The sequence below is a fragment of the Raphanus sativus genome, chromosome 8 (genome assembly GCF_000801105.2).
Source record: "Raphanus sativus cultivar WK10039 chromosome 8, ASM80110v3, whole genome shotgun sequence".
NCBI lineage: Eukaryota > Viridiplantae > Streptophyta > Magnoliopsida > Brassicales > Brassicaceae > Raphanus > Raphanus sativus.
In genome coordinates this window covers 8,780,865-8,802,175 of record NC_079518.1, presented here as the reverse complement: position 1 = coordinate 8,802,175, position 21,311 = coordinate 8,780,865, and the positions used below count along the sequence as shown (strand labels likewise).

General features: G+C 36.3%; 2 protein-coding genes across 3 annotated transcripts; one reads left to right on the top strand and one right to left on the bottom strand.

Moving 5' to 3' along the window:
- The first annotated feature begins 12,405 nt into the window (after window positions 1–12,405).
- LOC108823001 (polyadenylate-binding protein RBP45C) lies at window positions 12,406–15,158 on the top strand. Its single transcript, XM_018596224.2, has 7 exons — window positions 12,406–12,740; window positions 12,819–13,278; window positions 14,093–14,148; window positions 14,240–14,370; window positions 14,445–14,541; window positions 14,619–14,798; window positions 14,936–15,158. Exons 1-7 carry the CDS (start codon window positions 12,489–12,491, stop codon window positions 14,936–14,938), a joined length of 1,179 nt encoding a protein of 392 aa, XP_018451726.1. The 5' UTR covers window positions 12,406–12,488; the 3' UTR covers window positions 14,939–15,158.
- A 458-nt stretch (window positions 15,159–15,616) lies between these two features.
- On the bottom strand, window positions 15,617–21,014 carry LOC108822765 (aconitate hydratase 2, mitochondrial). Of its 2 annotated transcripts, none has more exons than XM_018595926.2 (20): window positions 20,588–21,014; window positions 20,002–20,106; window positions 19,744–19,904; window positions 19,563–19,655; window positions 19,303–19,488; window positions 19,002–19,163; window positions 18,756–18,900; window positions 18,521–18,663; window positions 18,380–18,436; window positions 18,231–18,310; window positions 18,063–18,138; window positions 17,775–17,960; window positions 17,615–17,682; window positions 17,423–17,541; window positions 17,210–17,331; window positions 17,025–17,123; window positions 16,474–16,953; window positions 16,296–16,394; window positions 15,975–16,217; window positions 15,617–15,872 (listed from the first exon to the last, which is right to left on the bottom strand). In XM_018595926.2, exons 1-20 carry the CDS (start codon window positions 20,892–20,894, stop codon window positions 15,804–15,806), a joined length of 3,000 nt encoding a protein of 999 aa, XP_018451428.1. In that variant the 5' UTR covers window positions 20,895–21,014; the 3' UTR covers window positions 15,617–15,803. The 2 variants fall into 2 exon arrangements, with proteins under 2 accessions (XP_018451428.1, XP_056849184.1); XM_056993204.1 differs by having other exon boundaries at window positions 18,231–18,314; window positions 18,381–18,436.
- Between the last annotated feature and the right edge of the window lie 297 nt (window positions 21,015–21,311).

The window sequence follows — 21,311 nt, the reverse complement described above, 5'->3', positions numbered from 1 at the left end:
AACTCTTTTGTGCCTTTCAATTATTTGCATCAAGTTTGGATCGATCTGGATGGCTAGTCCGGTCATGCCATTAAGTGTAATTTCGTATGGTTAACCAACTGGTTACCATGGCTCTTTTGCCTCTCATCATACTGATCTTAGCATAGTATTAATCAGTAGAGTATATAGGTATAGTCTTGACCACTTTCTTATAAGGCCTTAGGCGATTTTTCTTTCAAAATCTGTAGGAACCTTTTGTTCTCTTTTGCCCATTGTTTCTATATGGAAACCATTTATTGTTAGTACTCAATGGGCCACGAAATTGGGTGTATATAATGCCCTTCAGGCAATGCCTTGGCTGTGGTCTAACTATCCTTCTAGAATAAGATTTATTGGGAGAATTTTATTTTTATTTTTCGTGGATATTTTTATGCTTTGTAATTCTAAGATAAATAAAAATCATTCAATAAATAAAATTCCAATAAAGGTTTTCATAAAAACACCAAATCATATAACATAATAAGATTTAAAGTAAATCAAACAAACAAAGCAAAATTTCAGGATGTCAAATGGCCTTTTAGCCTATGGTCAAGCCGACCACTCCAACTGTCACTTTGGATGTGGCTTCCTCGGATTTATTATCTCTTTCATCACAATCTGTTTCATAACCACTCATCTCATTCTTTATTTGATTCATTCACTCTCTTTGTAATAAGTATGAGAACAGATCATTGTATGTGGTGAAACATTTCTCTCTATGATGTAAAAATAGATCTCTTGGATCTGCTGTAGAGAATGTCTTTTCAAGTAATTCCTCATCTGTTAACTTTTCACCACATAATATCAGGTTATGAGCTATTTCGGACAGGGTATAATTATATTCTTCCACGGACCCATAGTCCCGGAATCTGAGGCTCATCCACTCATGCCTTATCTTTGGTAATAACACCTTAGTGTATCTGGACATTAATTCTGTCCAGAGGCATCGGGGGCTCTCTATATCTCGGTACTGATTTCTCAGTTCCTCAATGAGATGATGGCTCATTACTGTTAATGCCATTTCGTTCTTGGTTCCATGATCATCCTTGATGGTACATTTCCCAAGACCCTATGTCCATAGTATATATGAGATATTCATTGTCCATCCTAGATAATTTTCTCCAGAAATTTCTAAGGTATCATAATCCAAGGTTGATATCTGAATCATATCAATCAATCAATCAATCAATTCTTAGAATTCATGCATTCAAATAATCAATCAAACATGAAAATATTTTTAGAAATTTTATAACTCAATATATCAATGGTTCACACCAACCAAAACAAAAATTTCTAACAAGTATTAATCAATCAACATGAAATATCCCTTTAAGCAATCAATGATCAATGGTGAGCATTCTAGCAATATTCCTATTTCAGATTCAGTATGGAATATGCAATTTAACATAAGCTGAAAACTTTTCAGAAAAGGAAATTTTTTATAAAAAGAAACTTTCTATTTTTTTCAGAAAATGAAACTTTCTATTTTTTTCAGAAAAGAAAACTTTCTATTTTTTCAGAAAATGAAATTTTCCATTTTAGCAGAAAGAAAATTTCAACAAATCAATCAATCAAGCAATTAAGAAAATAATTCAGATTTCAGTTTATAGAATTTATAGTTTATGAAATCGACCAAGATGGGTTTAAGGGGTGATCGATTTCTATTGGCTCCGATTGATCATTCAGATCATAAGGTTTTCGAGATCCAAGAACACTTAATGTTTTGGTTTTAATTGATTTAATCAATCTCTTATTGAATAAGGAATATTTGTGCTTTCTAACAACCTAATGACCGTTTGATCTAGCAACTTAACGGGAGAACTAAACCAAATCCTAATTCCTCAAATTTATTTAGGGATTCAATTGTCCTAGGTTTTTAGGTTCATCAAATTTTAATGTTCAATCCTTTAACAAACAACCAAATTTGTTTTGATATGGTTCCAAAGGGTGTTTCAGATTTTATTTACCTTTAGATTGGAGAGAATCTGAAACTGGACCACCTAGAGAGAGGAGAGAAAACCGCGAACGGCTTGAACGTCTATCGCGAGCAAGGAACGGGCTGATCGGATCGTCCGGAACCTCTACTGGCTGTTGGATGAACTGTCGGATCGTCTGGTGGCTTATCGGGTGCTGATCAATTCGTCGGATGGTCAGAGTATGTGTGCTGGTCGGATGAGAATGGAAAGACAGCTAGGGTTTCCTTTAGTAAAAAGGAAATTGTCAACGCGGATTGAAACGGAGGTGGAGAACGCGTCTGAAGTCGGATTGAGACGAGGTTTGCGGCGCTGGATTCTTCTCGTCGAGAGCTTCAATTTGATGTATGGAACGTCGGCTAACTCCCTATGGTTTGAGAGATACGTCGATTTGAAGTTGCGTCCGAATTAGGGTTTTGAATCAAGTTGACGGCGCTTCTTGTAATAGCTCGTTAGAACGCGTCCGGTATCGGATTGCGATGAGATCGACGGCGTTGGATTCGTCTCGTCGAGATCTTGAATTTGATAGGTGGCTCGTCGTCTGGATCCGTCGGGTTGAGGAGATACGGTGTTTTGAAGTTTCGTCTGATTTCTAGGCTTTATGGTGGTTGCTGGGAAAAAGGGTTTCGAAATTCACTCAGGGTTTTTCTCAGAGCTCTCGTGCTGATAACGTGTTGTAAAACTTGTATTTCTTCTTATTATTGATGTGCCAATAGGCATCTATATATATACATGTTACAAGGAAGAGATAAATGGAAAGATCCTATTTCCTAATACAAATATGCTAATACATAAATATGGTAAAATCTAAGTCTTCTTTTCTTCCTCATGCGTCTGGTCCGGTTCGGTATTGTCTGTCCGGTACGTCCGCCCGGTACTGTCCGGTACGGTTCGGTTATGTCCGTCCATCCAATGGTTTATAACAAAAAATACTTTTTTTGAATTTTTCTTTTGTCCTCTTCACACCACATGTTCACATTATTCACGAAACTGCCATTAATTTTTTATCTTTTCTCTTTTTCGAAAGTGACATTTTTACTCTCTCAACCTCATCATCTTCAAGTATTTACAAGATTACCATTGCCATCAATACCCTAACCACCATGAACAACCAATTTGAACCTCTTAATGCATCTCAAATCGATTTACACTCTCTTTTTCCCAATTGTTATGAACTAAAAACAACATTTCTTTCACTTTGTCTCCATATTCATCCAAAAAACTCAAGTTTTTTATTATAATTTTTTTATGGTTGATAGAACCATTCAAGCTTATGATTCTTGGTGGGTTACTTTCGTTTGAGGTTCTATGTGGTTGGAAAAGACTTATATGTGTTAAAGAAGTCATCTCACTAATTTAAGGTATGAAATTGAAGTCGTCTGGACTTCCTGGAAGTCGTCTGGACTTCCTGGAAGTCGTCTGGACTTTCTGGAAGTCTTCTGGACCTCTTGGAAGTCGTCTGGACCTCCTTTAAGTCGCCTGGACCTCCTGGAAGTCGTCTGGACCTCCTGGAAGTCGTCTGGACCTCCTAGAAGTCGTCCCAGAAGTCTTCCAGATCTGAAAAACCTGCATATCTAGATCTGAAAAATCTGCACATCCAAAAATGTTCAAATAGCTTAAAACATAGAAAATGAGTGGAAGATTAGATAGACATACTTATATAGAACACACAACGTACATATCCAAGTGGAAGTTGAGAACCATCTGATTAAAAACCTACAAAAAATATAGATTATTCAGAAAGACATGAGACAAAACTGAAAAATTCATATAAAGTTTGGTGTTTTCAAGTCTAAGAGATTAGAGTGGCTTTGGAGAGTATTAGTTTGAGGAAAAAGGTAAGAACTTTATGTAACAAGAAGTTACAAAATGAAGAAAAATGAGACATAAAAATACATTTCTAAAATTAATAGATCTACCTTTAAATGAGTGGAAGATGATAATCATGTGATGAAAAACCTGCAAAAACAAGATAAATTAGTGAGAAAGACATGAGACAAAAACAATCAATTGATATAAGCTTGGTGTTTATAAGTTCAAAGAGATTAGAGAGAGGTTTGAGAGTTTTAGAATGATGAACATTACATATTTGTTGCAGCCATTTGAGAGGAGGAGAGAGAATGTGTAAATCTATCTTATTAAAACAGAAGTACACATATAAAAATACCCTTAGTTTTCAAATTTCATTACACTTCTATGCCACTGAAAATTAAATTGAGTTTCCTATTTAAATACTTGTCTTTTTCAGTTAGATTAATGTGTTTCTTTTTCTTTCCTATTTTAATGATTGTCTTTTTCAGTTAAATTAATGTGTGTTTTTTTTCTTTCCTATTTTAATGTTTGTCTTTTTAGTTAGATTAATGTATTTTTTTATTCTTCAACAATTAATGATATTTTAAAGTTATCTTTTTGTCAACTTAAAGTTGTCTAAACTATTTGAAAATATAAATAATAGTCAAAAGTAAACATGTAAAGTAGATAAACAATAATCAAACACCAAAATATTTAAAATATATATTTATTCTCCATCCAAATATTGAAGTTCAACCTATTTTTTAATTTTTAGTTTAGGTATTTTGGCTTACATTACTCAAATTTATATGTTTTGATAAAATTAAAGTATATATAAATTTTGAAAATTTTAAAATAATTCAAACGGGTTATCTGTATCCGAACCGAACCAACAAATACTCGAATCAAACTGAAACCAAAATTTATAAATATTTGAATGTTGCTGAAATCTTTAAACTCGGAAAACTCAAACTCAAATAGATTTTAACCGAACAGTGGGTATCCAAATACACATCCCTAACGTAGTCAATGTAAAACGATCAAGTATTACAAATACATCATTTAGTATAAATAAATAAAAACTAAAACAGAAAATTAATACCCGCACGGGTCAAGATCTAGTTTTTCTTTATATAGGGAGACAAAAAATCCAATTAGGTTAAATATTTTAGATTCAGAAGACTTTCAAGTAAGTCTTCTGAATAGAAGACTTCCTAGACGACTTACTTGTAAGTCGTCCAGAAGACTTCAATATTTTTAGCGGGAAACTAAATATTTTCACTCATCTATGTTGAAAACAATCACTTTTATTGTATCTTAATTTATATCACTTATAACATATCTTAATTACATGATTTCAATTTTTCATTTATCAAAATATTTTTTTATAAATTTTAAAATTATTTTTAAGATCAACTATACCAGAAGACTTACTTGTAAACCGTCTAGTCGTCTAGAAGACTTACTTGTAAGTCGTCCAGACCCTAAATTTAACCCCTAAACTAAATTGACTAAAATTAACTAACTGTTGTGATCCGAGAATATATGATCGACATATATCTTTGTTATTATCTCATTATATTGGTGTTTATCTCCTTATTAAGATAACTATGAGAACATGTATATATTTGACGTTTCACGTCAAGGAATAAGATGAAGTTTTTCCCTTAGTTACAACACACGTTATCAGCACCTTTGCTCCCATAGAAACCCTAGCTAATAGCAAAGAAAAAAAAATAAAACCTCTTCTCAGCACAACCCTAGCTGTCTGAGCAAGATCTAAATCCCTAACAACCAAAGACTACGGGTGATTTTACAATCCCTCTATCCCTTATTTTCTATTGACGGCCGCTAACCTTTTTCATTGTTACCGAGCGAGCTAAGTATTTCCTTTTGTATTGTTTGGTCAAATCTTATTGATGTTAATTTTGTTCCAATTGTTTATGGCTCCAATTTATCGTTTACTTATTTTATTAGCTTGAGTGTTTTATTGTCTGTCGTTTATTGCTGCATGAATCATTGGTTTGAGTTAGTGGATTTAATATTAATCATACGGAACATGTTGAAAAATATGATGAATATTGTTCTTATTCACATTGTATAGTTTTGTTTGTTCGTATAAACCATTACCTTTTTGATCGTGAATCTAAAGTTGTGGTGAAAACCAATTTATTGATTTGATTGTCTTATTGTTGTTTAAACATGCTTTTATGATCCATAATTTATTAGTCAGAAATAGTATCAAAAGGCTTTTATGATCTGTATATATATTACTCTGTTTTTCGACTAATGCAATAGCCATGCTTGGGTGAGCAAAATTCTGAATATTTCAGGTTTTGTATATTTGTACTTATAAAGGAGATTTATATGAAATTCTAACCAGCTGAAAACAAAAGTTTTCCAACATCATCTCTATATCGAAGCTCGAGTCTCTGATGGACTTCTTATTCAGATAAGTATACTATTTGTATGTCATGCTTTATATTGATGCTTCCACCAATATATTAGTAAACGAATATTAGTAAATATATCGTTGATCTGTTACTTGTACCATAAGTATATTTGTGTTAGGTCAAAGATCCAAACCTTTTTCGTTATCTGAGTATTCTTACTTCATATAATTTTATTAATTCAATAAATTATAAGCATGAGGTAAGAACATAGAATATATCGTCTTGCTTTCGTTTCACATCGTAAAACAAATATTGTTATAGTCAACGACTCATGCTGCATAGTATAACTATGGCTTTTGTTTCTTCTCTTGGTTTATCATTCACAATTTTAATTGTTTAGAATCATCTTGTTCGTTTGATGGATAAAGGCTATGTATTCGGTGAGACTTATACATCTAATCAATTTAGTCTCTGTTTTTAGTTTTCAAATTCCGCAGGGTCATTCCATTCCAATCGAGATAAGTATCATTCTTAATTTATTATAAATTTTACTAAATATAAACACTCAGATCTTTAATAACCAAATATATCATGTCTAGCTTTATTGGTTATTTGTTTGATAGTTTTGCTTCATATTTCATTTACACGTGACTTATAATTATAATGTGAAAGTCAACTATCACTTTGATATTGAGATATGTTTGGAATAAATCGTTTCATTAAATTTATGAGAAATATGTGTATAACTTATTATATATTAATGTTGACTAACATGGTGGCCATGTTTCATGAGCAATATTTTAAATTAGTTCAGATTGTAAGTGTTCTTTATAACGGAGAAAAATTTTGCTCGAGATTGTAACTAGCTGGAAATATAGTGTTTTCAAGATCATCTCTATGTCAGATCTCCGATCTCCATTCCAATTCTTCTTTATCGAGATAAGTATTATTTGTCTATCATGCTTGACATTAATTTCTAATCAACTAAAGTTTGACTAGATAAATAAAATTTGTGCATGATGTTTTAGTCGAGATAGAGCTATAATTATTAATAGCAAAATAGAAAAGACTAGTGATTATTTACTATAAGAATATTATTTTCGATATAATACAATGTTTATGATGATACATATCTATATAATTTGAAATAGTTTTATTACTATATTTTATTACCATTATATATATGAGAATTGTAAATTTAAGGTTTGATTTTTTTATATCCATAAGTTTTGGAAAACAATCCAAAGAAATGGTCGAGACTATACTTCCGCCTGATCTAAACTATGCTAAAAGATCAGTATGATAAAGGCAAAAGGTCTAGGTAACCAGATAGGTTGACCCATGAAATTTTATACACTTTATGGCATGACTGGACTAGCCATCCAGATCTTTAAAATTGATGTAAATGATTGATATCAAAAAAAAGGCACAAAAGAGTTATCCCAAAGAATCTCACGTTGTGTAACATGTACACAAGGGAAACTCATAAGGCTATAATGTTCCAAGCATCTAAAATATTTATAGCATGTTCATGAGGGGGAGAAATGACACTCCCGTGGTCCATGAACAACACTAAAAATCCGAGTGACATGGTCTATGACCATGATAGAACTTGGCCGAATTCTTTGTGATACAAAGATCACTAGCTAATGCTTGGGAACACATGGATTTACATGTAATAAAAATATGCATCAGGCCATATAAAGTGAGCATAGATATTCCCATCTAAGAATGATAAAGGGTCATGATCCAGACATAGACCATCCTAAGAGATTATGTATAGACCACCACAATAATATGTGCCGTCTAGGATGGAACCTCATAAAAAAATGAGATAAGATTGGGAATATATGTTGGATATGAAAATGCTTTCTCCCACGATTTTATAAGAAACCTTGAGCCAAATATGGGTGATCAGATTAAGGCCAGGTTTACGGATTGCATGATTAAATCCGACTATCCAACATCAGGGGGAGAAAGAAATAAGCTGGTACAAGTATAAAGAAATGGAATGGTATTAACCATCCTTGTCTTGGCAAGATCCTCGGACCAGAGAATATGATTTAAGACGTCCAAAGAAAGATCATACAAAGCTAGCTAAAAGAATGCCAGACAAATTAGACCCGAAAAGAAAAGAAAAAGAATGACTAAGTCATACCAGCTTAAGCACCACGAAATTAATGTCCTAGAAGAGACATAATCAAGTTGCTATAGAGTCTAAAGATAGACCAACATGTTCCATAAGATAAGGAACCTCGGAAATAAAAAGAAAGGTGCAAATAAAAGACATATCTGAGGTCATAAGAGAAACCAGACTAGACATTTAGATAAGGCTGCGCAGCTGAACATCTAAGATACCAGACCATGTAGTTTGGGACGCCAAACTGCAAGGTAATAAAGGTTCTTAGTAAGAATGAAATCTCCAATCGATTAGTTCATGTCTGGAACACAATGGAACACTATAAAAGAAGTGTCGACACATACATACACAAAAGATAAAGATGCATAAGAAAATAGCACTTGAGTTTAAAAGATATAAGCGAGGATCAGAACCCACGAGAATACAAGAATGCATTCATAGACTAAAAGAAACTGTGGGGGTTTAAGAAAGATTCAAAGAATCTATAAAAGAGATGGGTGTATTGGCCATATATAGAAACACCATCTGATAAGATAAAACCAGTGAAAAATGGGTCCTGTGTAGGAAAAGAAAATAAATCGTGAGACATGGACTAAGGTGTTCATATTCCTATTTGAAGCATTCAAGGAATGGCTTGATTACACAAGGATACTCACAGAGACCAAAGGAACAGATTATAAGGAGATATACTCCTATGTGGTGGATGCTACTACAAATTCGAAAAGGTCTGGATATAAGTAAGAAAGAAATGTAGTAAGTAGCATATTGATCACTGGATAAAGAAATGATAAAAGTATCAAAAAAGATGAGAAAAGAAATTCTCATAGAATAGTTTTGTTCCTAAGCTATTCATGGACTGAAAACAAAGCAGCTGCAAGTGATATGAAAGACTAAGAAAATACTTAGTACAATCAGTCCATAGATCCTTATAGAGGATATTATAATTTCTTGTGTTTATGTTTATGTCAAACCAACCTAAAGAGAGGTTCAATGGTTCAATGATTTCAATGATACAAGTTATCGATTGATTTTGGACATAATGTGATGGGACTAGAAATCATAGCCGTGTATGAGTTGAGATCAGCACGCCACAATTACATGGTGTAATGTGAGATGTCGCAGGAGAAGGCAAAGAGAACCATTAATTCTCATGCCAAAGACCATCCGGCTCCATACTTCCCAATCGTCCATAAGAATAACCAAAAGTAGTGTGGTGAATTGGTTCAGGCAGATTATAAACCATTGCTGCAGAATTAGCCAAATAAATCCGAGTGTATACTTGTGAATTGATTGATGTATCATCATGAACCGACCAGATCAACCAGATCGACCAGATCGACCAAGATCGACCAGCATATGTAATGCAGCTAATGGAAAGATCGACCAGCATATGTAGTATCATAAAACGTGTGGTCAAGTACCAAATGAAGTATATGGGACTAATGAATGTCTATACATCAGTAAAGAAAGAAAGGAACCAATCATCATAAGAGTGGTCGAGTTTTATGGTCCGACCAAGTTCCACCAAAGTATAAGGTGGACCACGCCATATAATTGCAGTATCATATCCGGACCATATCATCATATCAAGCTGCAATACCTTAAGCCATATATGAGTATATTGGCGTGTGATGACAAGGTCCATGACTTAACATGTATATTTTCAAAAACATAGCATTATCCACGACAAAATTAAAGAAGTCATGAGACATCATCCAGAGATAGTGACCAGAAGAATGTCTGAGTCAATAATAAAATGAAACTGTCCACGGTATGACAAAGCTATGAGACTAGAGGAACCGTGGGATATGAGATGACCTGCGAGAAAGATTTAATCGCAGGATAGAGGTACATTCAAGTACTGGTCGAGTACTATCCGAGTACTAATTGAGCATCATCCAGAACATGAAGCCATTGTCGAGTAGTCAGCATCAAAGGAGCACGTCTTGACCATGTCCAAATGAAGTTCCAGAAGGCCGGCGAAATTACAAAGTATTACAAGAAGCTCATCGACCTGATAGGAATGCATCGTCCAAAGATTTCCAGTGATGCATTCATCAGGGGGAGTTTCATGTGTTGTACTCTTTTTCCTTATCCAAGGTTTTGTCCCACTGGGTTTTCCTGGAAAGGTTTTAATGAGGCAACATCAAAAACATGAATGAACCCTGAACCGGAAGTGTCGATCAAGGGGGAGTGTTGTGATCCGAGAATATATGATCGACATATATCTTTGTTATTATCTCATTATATTGGTGTTTATCTCCTTATTAAGATAACTATGAGAACATGTATATATTTGACGTTTCACGTCAAGGAATAAGATGAAGTTTTTCCCTTAGTTACAACACACTAACTAAATAAGTTATAAAATCAAATTAAACTTGCTTAGTGTTTACTATACACATAAATAAACACATTTGGGTAAATTTCATATTTTTCAAAAATACTTTTATGCTTTCCAAAATCTAATCCTAAGAACACATACAATACTACAACATATGTTGGCAAAACCTAAACCAAAGAATATCATGACTCACTACTTTCACTCATCTATGTTGAAAACAATTCACTTTTGTTATATTTTAATTTATAACACTTTTAACATATCTTAATTACATGATTTCAATTTTTCACTTATCAAAATATTTTTAAAAAAATTTATAAATTATTTTTAAGATTAACTATACCAGACGACTTATTGGGGTTAAAAACGTAAAAAAAAAAACTGTTTTTTTTTTTGGTCATAAGGGGTTGGTTGTAATTTCAATAGTCTTTTAAGTTACTTCTGCATTTGATTCAAGTTTGGGTATACTTTTGCATTTGAAATCAAGTTGTGAGTTATATTTGACAATTTTCCCATGTTTTTTATCATCATCAGATTCGAGATGCCTGAAAGTGGAATTTATGGATTTTTTTGTATAAAATAGAAATAAATAAAATCTTATTGTAGTTTTTAGTTATTTTTGTATGAAAAAGTAAGTAAAAGATAACAATAGGTATTTTTTTTATGTCAAATTCTCTAGTTTCTTTGAGGAAACAATCTTCACCAATAGTTGTTACATTTTAGAATAAGAAAAAATTATTTATAGATTATTTTATTTTGTATGGGACCTTTACCATCTACTTTATCTTCACCAATCTATAGATTGTCTCTATGATTGCTGTGGCTTCATTTATAGTCAATATCAGAAGAGAAGTCTCCGCTTTCTTCTTTGTGAGGCAATTTGGTTACATGCAACTGAAGTAACTCATCGGGTTTCTAATAGCTTCAATGCAAGCTGGGTGGGTCTTATTAAGCTAGAAACAAGAAAGGAGATGTTTCGTTGACTTTGTAATCCCATCAACGATTATTATATTTTTAAGCAGCTTGTTGAGCAGAAAGCCTCTTTCTGGCTTCCTCGAACACCAAAATATTTTACAACATGACGACATGTGGAAGATGTTGATCGTGTTTAGCTTTCAATTATCTTTGCCCGTTTAACTCACAAGACTTGATCGAATGCCACAATTATACTATTCAGATTGCTGCTGTAACTACCGCTATCCGAATACGATTAGCGTTAACAAATACTATTTACAATATTTGGATTCCTGGAAAAAAGGTAAAACCATAATTTTCCTTTGCAAAATAAAAAAACTACACTATAATTCAGTTATTGATTGGCTACATATTGAAGATAACAGGGATGAGAAGATGTATATCTTGTGAATCCATTATTTTGGGTCAAACCCAACTATGAAGTAAAGTATGTGATATCCGGAAAAAATTCCCTAAATCAAAATATTATTTTTGACTACACATTTGCCTAATGCATTTTCATAAGACATGGCGCCAAATTATCAACATTGACGTTGAGGTAAAATTGTGACCGGTTTAAGATCATGTCCGGTCATGCAAGCTAAACAAGGTTCGGTTTATACACTTTAAAACAGAAAGAAGCGTCTAAAATATGTTTTTGTCGAGATAATGGGCCTAATTTCCACAACGGACGGCCCAATTAAATAAGAAAACAAAATAGGCCGAAACCTTTAAATTGAGCCATACGAGGCCCAAATCACAAGATATTTTTGGCTCTATAAAAAACGTAACGGAGACGGCTTTTGACCTTGTCCGAAAGATAACCCTCACAAACTGCATCTCCTTCTCTCTCTCTCTCGTCTCTTCGTCGCGTCATGATGCAGCAGCCACCTCCATCCTCCAACCAGCAACCGTGGATGATGCAGCCGCATCAACAACAAGGCCAGCAGCCACCAGCAGCAGCAGCATGGAATCCTCAATCGGCGCCGTCTCTAGGTCAACCACAACAGCACTACGGCGGCGGTGGTGGTGGATCAGGCGACGAGATCCGCTCCTTGTGGATCGGAGACTTGCAGCCATGGATGGACGAAAACTACCTCATCAACGCCTTCTCCATCACCGGCGAGGTAATAAAAAACTTATTTTTATATTAAAATCCCTAAAAGAAAGTTTTAACCTTTATTCAATAATTACTTTGTTGTCAGGTTCAACAAGCGAAAGTCATTCGCAATAAGCAGAGCGGATACTCTGAAGGCTACGGCTTTATCGAGTTCGTGAGCCACGCTGCAGCCGAGAGGATCTTGGCATCTTACAACGGTGCTCAGATGCCTAGCAGCGAGCAGACCTTCAAGCTGAACTGGGCTGGCGAGAGGCGCCAGTCCGAAGGGCCCGAGCACACTGTTTTCGTTGGTGACTTGGCGCCTGATGTTACTGACTACATGCTTACCGAGACGTTTAAGAATGTGTATTCGTCTGTCAAGGGAGCTAAGGTTCTGATTGATAGGACCACGGGACGGTCCAAGGGGTACGGGTTTGTTAGGTTCGGGGATGAGAGTGAGCAGATGAGGGCTATGACTGAGATGAATGGTCAGTATTGCTCGTCTAGGCCTATGCGTACTGGTCCAGCTGCTAACAAGAAGCCTCTTGCAATGCAACAACAACCAGGTATGTTTTTGTTAAACCTTGTTTCTGATGATAAATTGTGAATATATGTTGAGTGGACTTGCGTTGTTCTATGTTAGTTGATTGTCTCTTCCATGGGGGGTATTGTTCTATTAGTCAACGCCTAACTTTTTATATAGTCCTTTTCCTTCGGCTTATTGCCTTTCCGCACTTAAAAGAATTTACAAAAACATCTTAAAGCTTATAAGAGAAAAACTCATGTTGTCTTATAAAGCAGGAGAAGAAGGGGCTCTCTTTGGGTGAGCCTGGAACTCTCATCTGAGCTGAAAATGATACCACCTTATTGGCTGGCCTCATTTAGGTCAGTTGGTTATGTTTTCAGATGAAAGTTCAATTACCAGTGGCTTTATTTAAATTATACACCCCAAATTATTTTCCAGTTCCTTAGTTATCTAGCATAAGTCTTTTCTTTTACTTTAATCCCTGCCCTTTACGTTAAAGTTCATTACATTTCGCTTCTTTTCCAGTTCGGAATCTTTAAACAGTTTTTGTGGTCTTTTTCTTATCTCTCAGTTCATTTTCTTTCATAGTTAGTGTTGTTACTTTTCTTCCTTCTGAAGTTGGTTACTTGTGATTACCCTTGAGTACAGTATTTTGGTTTTCTCAAAGTTGGAGAACAACCCTTTAATGGTTTTGTCTATTAGTTATCTACTAACTTCAGAATCGCTTTACCTAATCTTCAAGTTGTATCCATATATGCTACTTGTTTTTGCAATTGTTGACGTTTGTGTCTGTTTGCTTTAGAATATCGGAGTTTGAGTTTTCGGCCCTAAGCTCTCTTGTCTGTTCTTTGCAGGTGGATATCAGACCACTCAAGGAAATCCCGGAGAAGGTGATCCATCTAACACAACAGTGAGTACTTTTGTTTTGGCTTCGTCAAGTCTGTTCTAAGTAGGGTGTATTGTGTGTGTTTTAAGCTGTCATTTTTTTTTCGCTTTACCAGATTTTTGTTGGAGCTTTGGATGAAAGTGTGACAGAAGATGTTTTGAAGTCAGTTTTTGGTCAATTTGGTGAACTCGTTCATGTTAAAATACCAGCAGGAAAACGTTGCGGATTTGTTCAATTTGCTAATAGGTAGTGAAGCGTGAAGAACCTTTTTTTTTTTTTTGAGAATGTGTGTTTACGTTTCTTTTCTGTGTGCTTTACAGGGCTTGTGCAGAGCAAGGACTCAACGCGTTGAATGGAACACAACTTGGGGGACAAAGCATTCGTCTTTCATGGGGTCGCAGTACTTCCAACAAACAGGTTTGTTTGTTGCAACAAGTTTTTGCTATGTTCTCTCTCTATTCTATGTCGTCTGATGACTTTGATCCATGTTACAGGCTCAACCTGATCAAGGCCAGTATGGTGGTGGTGGTGGATACTATGGGTATCCTCCTCAGGGATACGAAGGTTACGGATATGCACCTCCTCCTCAGGACCCTAACGCCTACTATGGTGGCTACCCTGGTGGTGGCTACGGAAACTACCAGCAGCCAGGTGGCTACCAGCAGCAACAGCAGGTACTTTTGCCTGAAAATCTCGAGGTTTTAATAAGCAAATTGGAAAAAAGACAAAAGTATATCATCCATAATGCTCTAAAACTCCTATAGCGAGATAGCTGATTCTTCTTTTCTTTGTTTGTTCTTCCTTATTGCAGTGAAGCATGATGTGAATGTCGTGGTCGAGCTGAAGTACTAGAAAGCTGTCTGTGCATTAGCTTTTTCTCTCTACAACTCTTCTTTTTCTTTTGCTTTGTTTCTCTCTCTCGCGTGACAATTGTTGAGTGCCCTCCGTATACAAAGAGGCTTTAACTGAATTACTTTTTTTTTGTCATTCGACTATTACATTTCTCTTTGTTGTTTCAGTACCGTTCTCTTGCATTCCCATATGCCTATTTCAACAGATTCTAAAGGGCCACAACATCACTTGTAGTCGCGAAATCTATCATATAGTATTACCATTGCTTATTAGTTCTGATAAGTCGTTTAATAACACATTGTCTTGTTAGTTAAACATTTTATGAATCTACTGTTCCCGCTTTTTACAAAGCTTACACTAAAGAGATCTGTAATAGATGCTTATGGGACACACCACACACTTTCTCATTTCTACTTAGGTGTAAAGTAATGGTTACAGGTGGAAGTTGGATGATTCAGCTGTCTTCCATTAGTTGATTCATATGATGATATGAATATCAATCAACTACATTGTAAATGAAATAAATAATGTTATAACGGAATGAAGTGTTGTGAACAACTCTTGTCTGAAAACGATTTAGTGTAACCTGAAAGAACAAAAGTTTGCTTTTGAGATGCAAGGTGTGATGCGACAATTAAAGTGGTACAAAACCAATGTTATATAATGTAATGAAGTGTTTCCGTAAACAACTCTTTGTCTGAAAACGGTTTTGTGTAACCCGAAAGAATAAAAGTTGCTCACAAAATTTGCTTTTTTATTTGGAACTAAGGAAACTCTTTTTTTTCCAGAAAATGAAGAAAGACAAAAACTTGAGAAAAAAACTTTGATCACTTGGCGCTCAAGCTTCGAATGACATAGGGAAGAATACCACCATGGTCATAGTATGCCAGTTCCACCTGTGCACGTTACCACAAATACAAAACTCTCATAAGAAGATTTGAACTTTTGATTCTAGAGAATAAAGACTTTTGAAATTCGTTTGCTATATTATAGTTTACCTCTGTATCAAACCGAAGAGTGCAAACAAAGGATTTGCCAGTGTCAGTGGTCACAGTAACGTCTTGACCAGGCTTAATGTCACTGACTTTGGTAGGGAGGTGGACCGTGTAGCGTTCATGACCAGTCAGTCCAAGAGTGTCTGCGTCCTCCCCAGCCTTGAAACACAGAGGAATGATCCCCATACCAGCCAAGTTGCTGCGGTGGATTCTCTCAAAGCTCTTTGCAATCACAGCTTTCACTCCCTAAGCATTTTTTTGGTTACCTCTCAGTTACATGTTTTCACAGAATATAAACTAAAAGTTAAATGTGAAGTAACTTACCAAAAGCAAAGGACCCTTTGCAGCCCAATCCCTAGAGCTACCACTTCCATATTCAGCACCAGCAAGGATGACCGTGTCCTGTCCAGCGTTCATGTACCTCTGAAAAGAGCATGTGATTTTTGAGTCAACATTTAAGGAAAGATACTGTGTGATGACTGATGAGTCTACTTATACTTACACTTGCTGCATCAAAAACGCTGAGTTTTTCACCAGTGGGAACATGAACAGTCTTGGGACCAACTTCTCCTTTCAAGAGCTTGTTAACAAGACGAATGTTAGCAAAGGTACCACGAGCCATCACTTCATCGTTTCCCCTACGGCTTCCATACGAGTTGAAGTCAGTTTGACTCACGCCACGGTCCATTAAAAACTTTGCAGCTGGACTAGTCTTCTGAATGTTTCCCGCCGGAGAGATGTGATCCGTCGTCACGCTGTCTCCGAAGTTGAGCAAGCAGTAGGCGTCCTTCACTTCACGAGGACCAGGTGGGTCTGCTGTCATGTTCTTGAAGTAAGGAGGTTCGTGAATGTACGTGGAGTTCGAATCCCATGAATACAGTGTTGAACCAGGTGCAGAGAGTTCGTTCCACAAGGGGTTTCCTTGTGTTATTGTCTCGTATGAGCTCTTGAACATGCTCGGTAGCACGCTGTATTGTACAACCTATTCAAAAGAGTACCACAAAGTTTAGCAAATGAAAACATGTGAAGAGCTTATGCTGAGTGTGTGTATACCTTAGCAACTTCCTCATTGCTTGGCCATATGTCCCTAAGGAACACATTTTTGCCATCCTTTCCGGTTCCTAAAGGCTCAGTCTCAAAATCAATATCAACCTGTAACCACAGGAGACAAAACATAAACATGCATTTCAAGATACAAATCCCAAAGGTCATGACTGAAAGATGAAAAAAATACAAACCGTTCCAGCAAGGGCATAAGCAACAACTAATGGTGGTGAAGCAAGATAGTTAGCTCTTGTTTGTGGATGAACACGCCCTTCAAAGTTTCTGTTACCAGAGAGCACAGCTGCTGGAATGATATCTGTCACACAAAAGAAGCAGTATAGGAACATTATGTTATATATTTGGGAAAATAATAGTATGTTGGTGTATAACATGAGGATGTTTATTACCAGTTCCTTCTATAGCAGCAGCAACTGATTTATCAAGGTCACCAGAGTTCCCAATGCATGTTGTGCAACCGTAACCAACAATTTGGAATCCTTGTTTGTTCAAGTCCTCTCGGAGTCCACTGCAGAGAAGAAGGTAAAGGTTTCAGTATAGATATTCCATGATCATATAAGGTTATGTAGATGGAAACACACCTTCGGTCCAGATATTTCTCGACAACTCTAGACCCTGGAGCAAGACTTGTCTTAACCCATGGTTTAACCTGAATCATAACGTCAAAAAAACATTCAAAACATGATATATAAACCAGGCTATCTCTCAGGGTTAAAGTCTCGGAGCAAAGCGGGAACTCACCTTGAGGCCAAGATCGTAAGCTTTTTTGGCAACGAGTGCAGCACCGATCATGACACTAGGGTTTGATGTGTTTGTACAACTAGTGATTGCGGCAATAACAACACTACCGTGATTGATCTCAGCAGGTTGTCCATCGTATGAGAACTTCACAACTTCTCCTTGTTTTTCTTTTGGCACTGCAAAACCCTTGAAGACAAAAGAAAACAATAGTCTCTTACAGATTAGACAAACAAAAGTAACAACTTCATTGTGCGTTTAGGTGATAGACCACAAGTTGCAGCATCTCACCTTGAATCCAACAGGATTGTCAAGGCATGCATGCCAGTCAGCCTTCATATCTTTCAGAGGCACTCGGTCATGAGGCCTGTTGAACAGAAAGATGGGTTATTAACATTAGAGGAAGGTAAGAGAGATGGGTCAGAACTTTTCTAATAATTAACAAAGTGAAAAGTATACCTTTTAGGACCAGAGATACATGGTTCAACATGTCCCAAGTCCAATTGCAAATAAGATGTGTATGATCTTTCTTGTTGAGGCTGCATGCATTATAGTCCATATTATCAGGAGTTGACAAACTTGTCTAAAGATTGAAGAGATGTACATACCTCGTTGTAGTCAACGAACATATTGTTTGCACGCAAGTATGATTCTATCATTGACACCTAAGGCAAACCAAGTTGTCCATCAAGTAAGTCACAGAAACTAGAGGCACACATGATAGATAGATAGATAGAAAGAAGACTCACAGTTTCGTCGCTTCTTCCTGTCAACTTCAGGTACTCGAGTGTAACATGGTCCACTGGGAAGAAACCCATTGTTGCTCCGTACTCAGGGGACATGTTTGCAATTGTGGCTCTATCAGCCAGTGAAAGTTCACTCATCCCCTCACCTTCACATTGAAATAAAAACGATGAAATATGTATACACTGACTAGCAAACTGTCCACAAAGAAAATCAAAGTCATGCGACTAAGGTTCTCACCATAAAACTCAACAAACTTGCCGACAACACCATGCTTCCTTAGTATTTGGGTCACAGTGAGAACTAAATCAGTAGCTGTGACACCTTCCTTCAACTTTCCATCCAACTTAAATCCAACCACGCCTGGTAACACCATGCTCATTGGCTGACAAGTTTTTTTTTTTGAAATACCATATCAGTACACAAGACAAACATAGACCAAAAAATGAACACTGGAAGGTGTAGAGAGGAGATATAAGCTATCACCTGACCAAGCATTGCTGCCTCTGCTTCAATTCCTCCAACACCCCACCCAGCGACTCCTAGTCCATCAATCATGGTGGTGTGGGAATCGGTTCCAACAACACTGTCAGGGTAGAGAAATCCACCTGAGTTGAAAACAACACGTCCAAGGTACTCCAAGTTTACCTGATGACATATATATAAGGACAATCTATCATAACAGTATCATTTGTTAGCATAATAAACAGACTAATACTATAACCACACTACTTTCATCATAATTAATTATACATTTCTAGATTAGTATGGCAGTATTATCTTGTACCTGATGGACAATCCCAGACCCAGGAGGAACGACCAGCATGTTTTGGAAGGCTGTTGAACCCCACTTAAGGAAGGCAAATCTTTCTTTGTTCCTCTTGAACTCAAGCTCCATGTTTTTCTGTGCGGCATCCTCTGACCTTGCAAAGTCAACTTGGACTGAGTGATCAACGACAAGATCCACAGGAACCTAAACATGACCAGGAAAATTATGAGAATGTGCTAGATTAAACACCCCAAAGCGATAAAGACAAATTCACTAACCAAGGGGTTAATCTTGTTAGGATCACTACCAAGATTCTTCACTGCGTCCCTCATAGAAGCAAGATCAACTAGAGCTGGTACTCCAGTAAAGTCCTAGGCAAGAAAGGCAAAAAGAACTTTAACTAATCAAGAAAAATATAAGTTAGCATATAGTAGATGTATTCTCCTAGTCACTACACACCTGTAAGATAACACGGGCTGGCTTGAAAGCGATTTCAACTTGCTTAGTAGAAGTATTCTCCCAGTCAAGGATTTTCTCAACGTCATTCTTTGTGACTTGATAGTTGTCACAATTACGAATTGCTGATTCCAGTAGTATTCTTACAGAGTATGGCAGCTTATCTGCAGTAACACGAAAGAGATGTTACCTTCACCAGAAATTTCATTACAAACTGATTACAACAGAAACAGAGAGTGGTAGTTGTCTGAGGAACCATACCAATTCTTGGATCGTTTAAAGCGGGTAAGGAGTAGTACTTTCCATACTCTCCACCACCAGGCTTTGGAAGACTCGTCAAAATATCCTTGTATGCATGCTCAGAAGCTGTGTTTTTATTCAAATCAAAACTATTAGAAATTTTATAACCATAGTTCAAATGACTCATGGTCATACCACATGAGTTTGGCTTGTCCATGATCTAAACAAATCCCATTTTATAAAGCAAAAAAAAAAAAGATCTAGTAGCTATATAGACAATTTAATACAATTTTGTTTTAACAATCTAGAGATCGTATTCGTATATCTTAAATATTAACTCTTAAAAATAGGGTTTAAACCAAAGTTTCATTTGGCTATTTCCAATCAAGAAAGTTAATGCAAGAGGAAATAAAATGTTCATTAGCTAATTTCACTTTCATCAGGACATTTAAAAACGTTCATAATCCATGATAATCTACAGATAATATGTTTTACCGAAATGTTCAATATGAGATCAGATCTATGCAAGCAGTTGTGTTTGGTAATAAAGATTTCTTGTGAGACAAGTTATTAAGAGCAACCATTCAGGAAAGCAAACAAAACATACCCATGGAAGCGTATCTCCGCTCCAATCTATCCATCAACGGAGCGGAAACCCTAGCTTGAGCACGAAGGCTAGCTGGAGATCTCCAGCTCCCACCATGACTCCACCTCGTAGAGGCAGAGCACACACGGAACGAGCGTAGAGCCGACGAGAAGCTCCTAGATCGGCTCGTCTGGTTGAGAACCGACGCTGACGGAGCCGAAGCGGAAGCTGCAGGATTCGAGGCGATCTTGGAGAGGGGAGAAGAAGAAGAAAGCCTCGTCAGAGTAGTGGAGGCAGAACGAACGCCGGAAGTGGCGCGTCGATACATGGCTGAAGATCAAAAAACACTACTCCACAAAGAGAAACAAGGATCAAGGACGTTTATAGGAAGAAGAAGAAGATCGTGGAAGGAACGAAACAGAGAGAGACTTCGTCAAGGTTCTGAAAAGGCCTCTCTCAGACACACTCACTAAATATACAATGATGGCCTAGGCCACGTCAAGGGTATCTCCTTTAACCGTTGGATAGGAAAACGGACGGATATGATTTGTAAGCTGTACTTGTCAACGATTGCGTTATGTTTTTTTTGGAGATATGCAATAAAATATTCAATTATTGCAAATTATAGAAAGGTATTATTACAAAAAGGTTACAGGCTAACAGCTAAAGACCAACGTGAGAACATTCGAATAATTGGCTTTTCGTCCAAAGCTGAAGAATATTTCTTTTTACCAGAATTTTTTTT

Coding starts and splice junctions, on each gene's coding strand:
- LOC108823001 (XM_018596224.2), top strand. CDS start 12,489: ATGATGCAGCAGCCACCTCCATCCTCCAACCAGCAACCGTGGATGATG. Junction 13,279..14,092: donor TGCAATGCAACAACAACCAG/GTATGTTTTTGT, acceptor TGTTCTTTGCAG/GTGGATATCAGACCACTCAA. Junction 14,149..14,239: donor GTGATCCATCTAACACAACA/GTGAGTACTTTT, acceptor TCGCTTTACCAG/ATTTTTGTTGGAGCTTTGGA.
- LOC108822765 (XM_056993204.1), bottom strand. CDS start 20,894: ATGTATCGACGCGCCACTTCCGGCGTTCGTTCTGCCTCCACTACTCTG. Junction 20,107..20,587: donor GCGGAGATACGCTTCCATGG/GTATGTTTTGTT, acceptor ATAAAAACACAG/CTTCTGAGCATGCATACAAG. Junction 17,542..17,614: donor GAGAAATATCTGGACCGAAG/GTGTGTTTCCAT, acceptor TCTTCTCTGCAG/TGGACTCCGAGAGGACTTGA.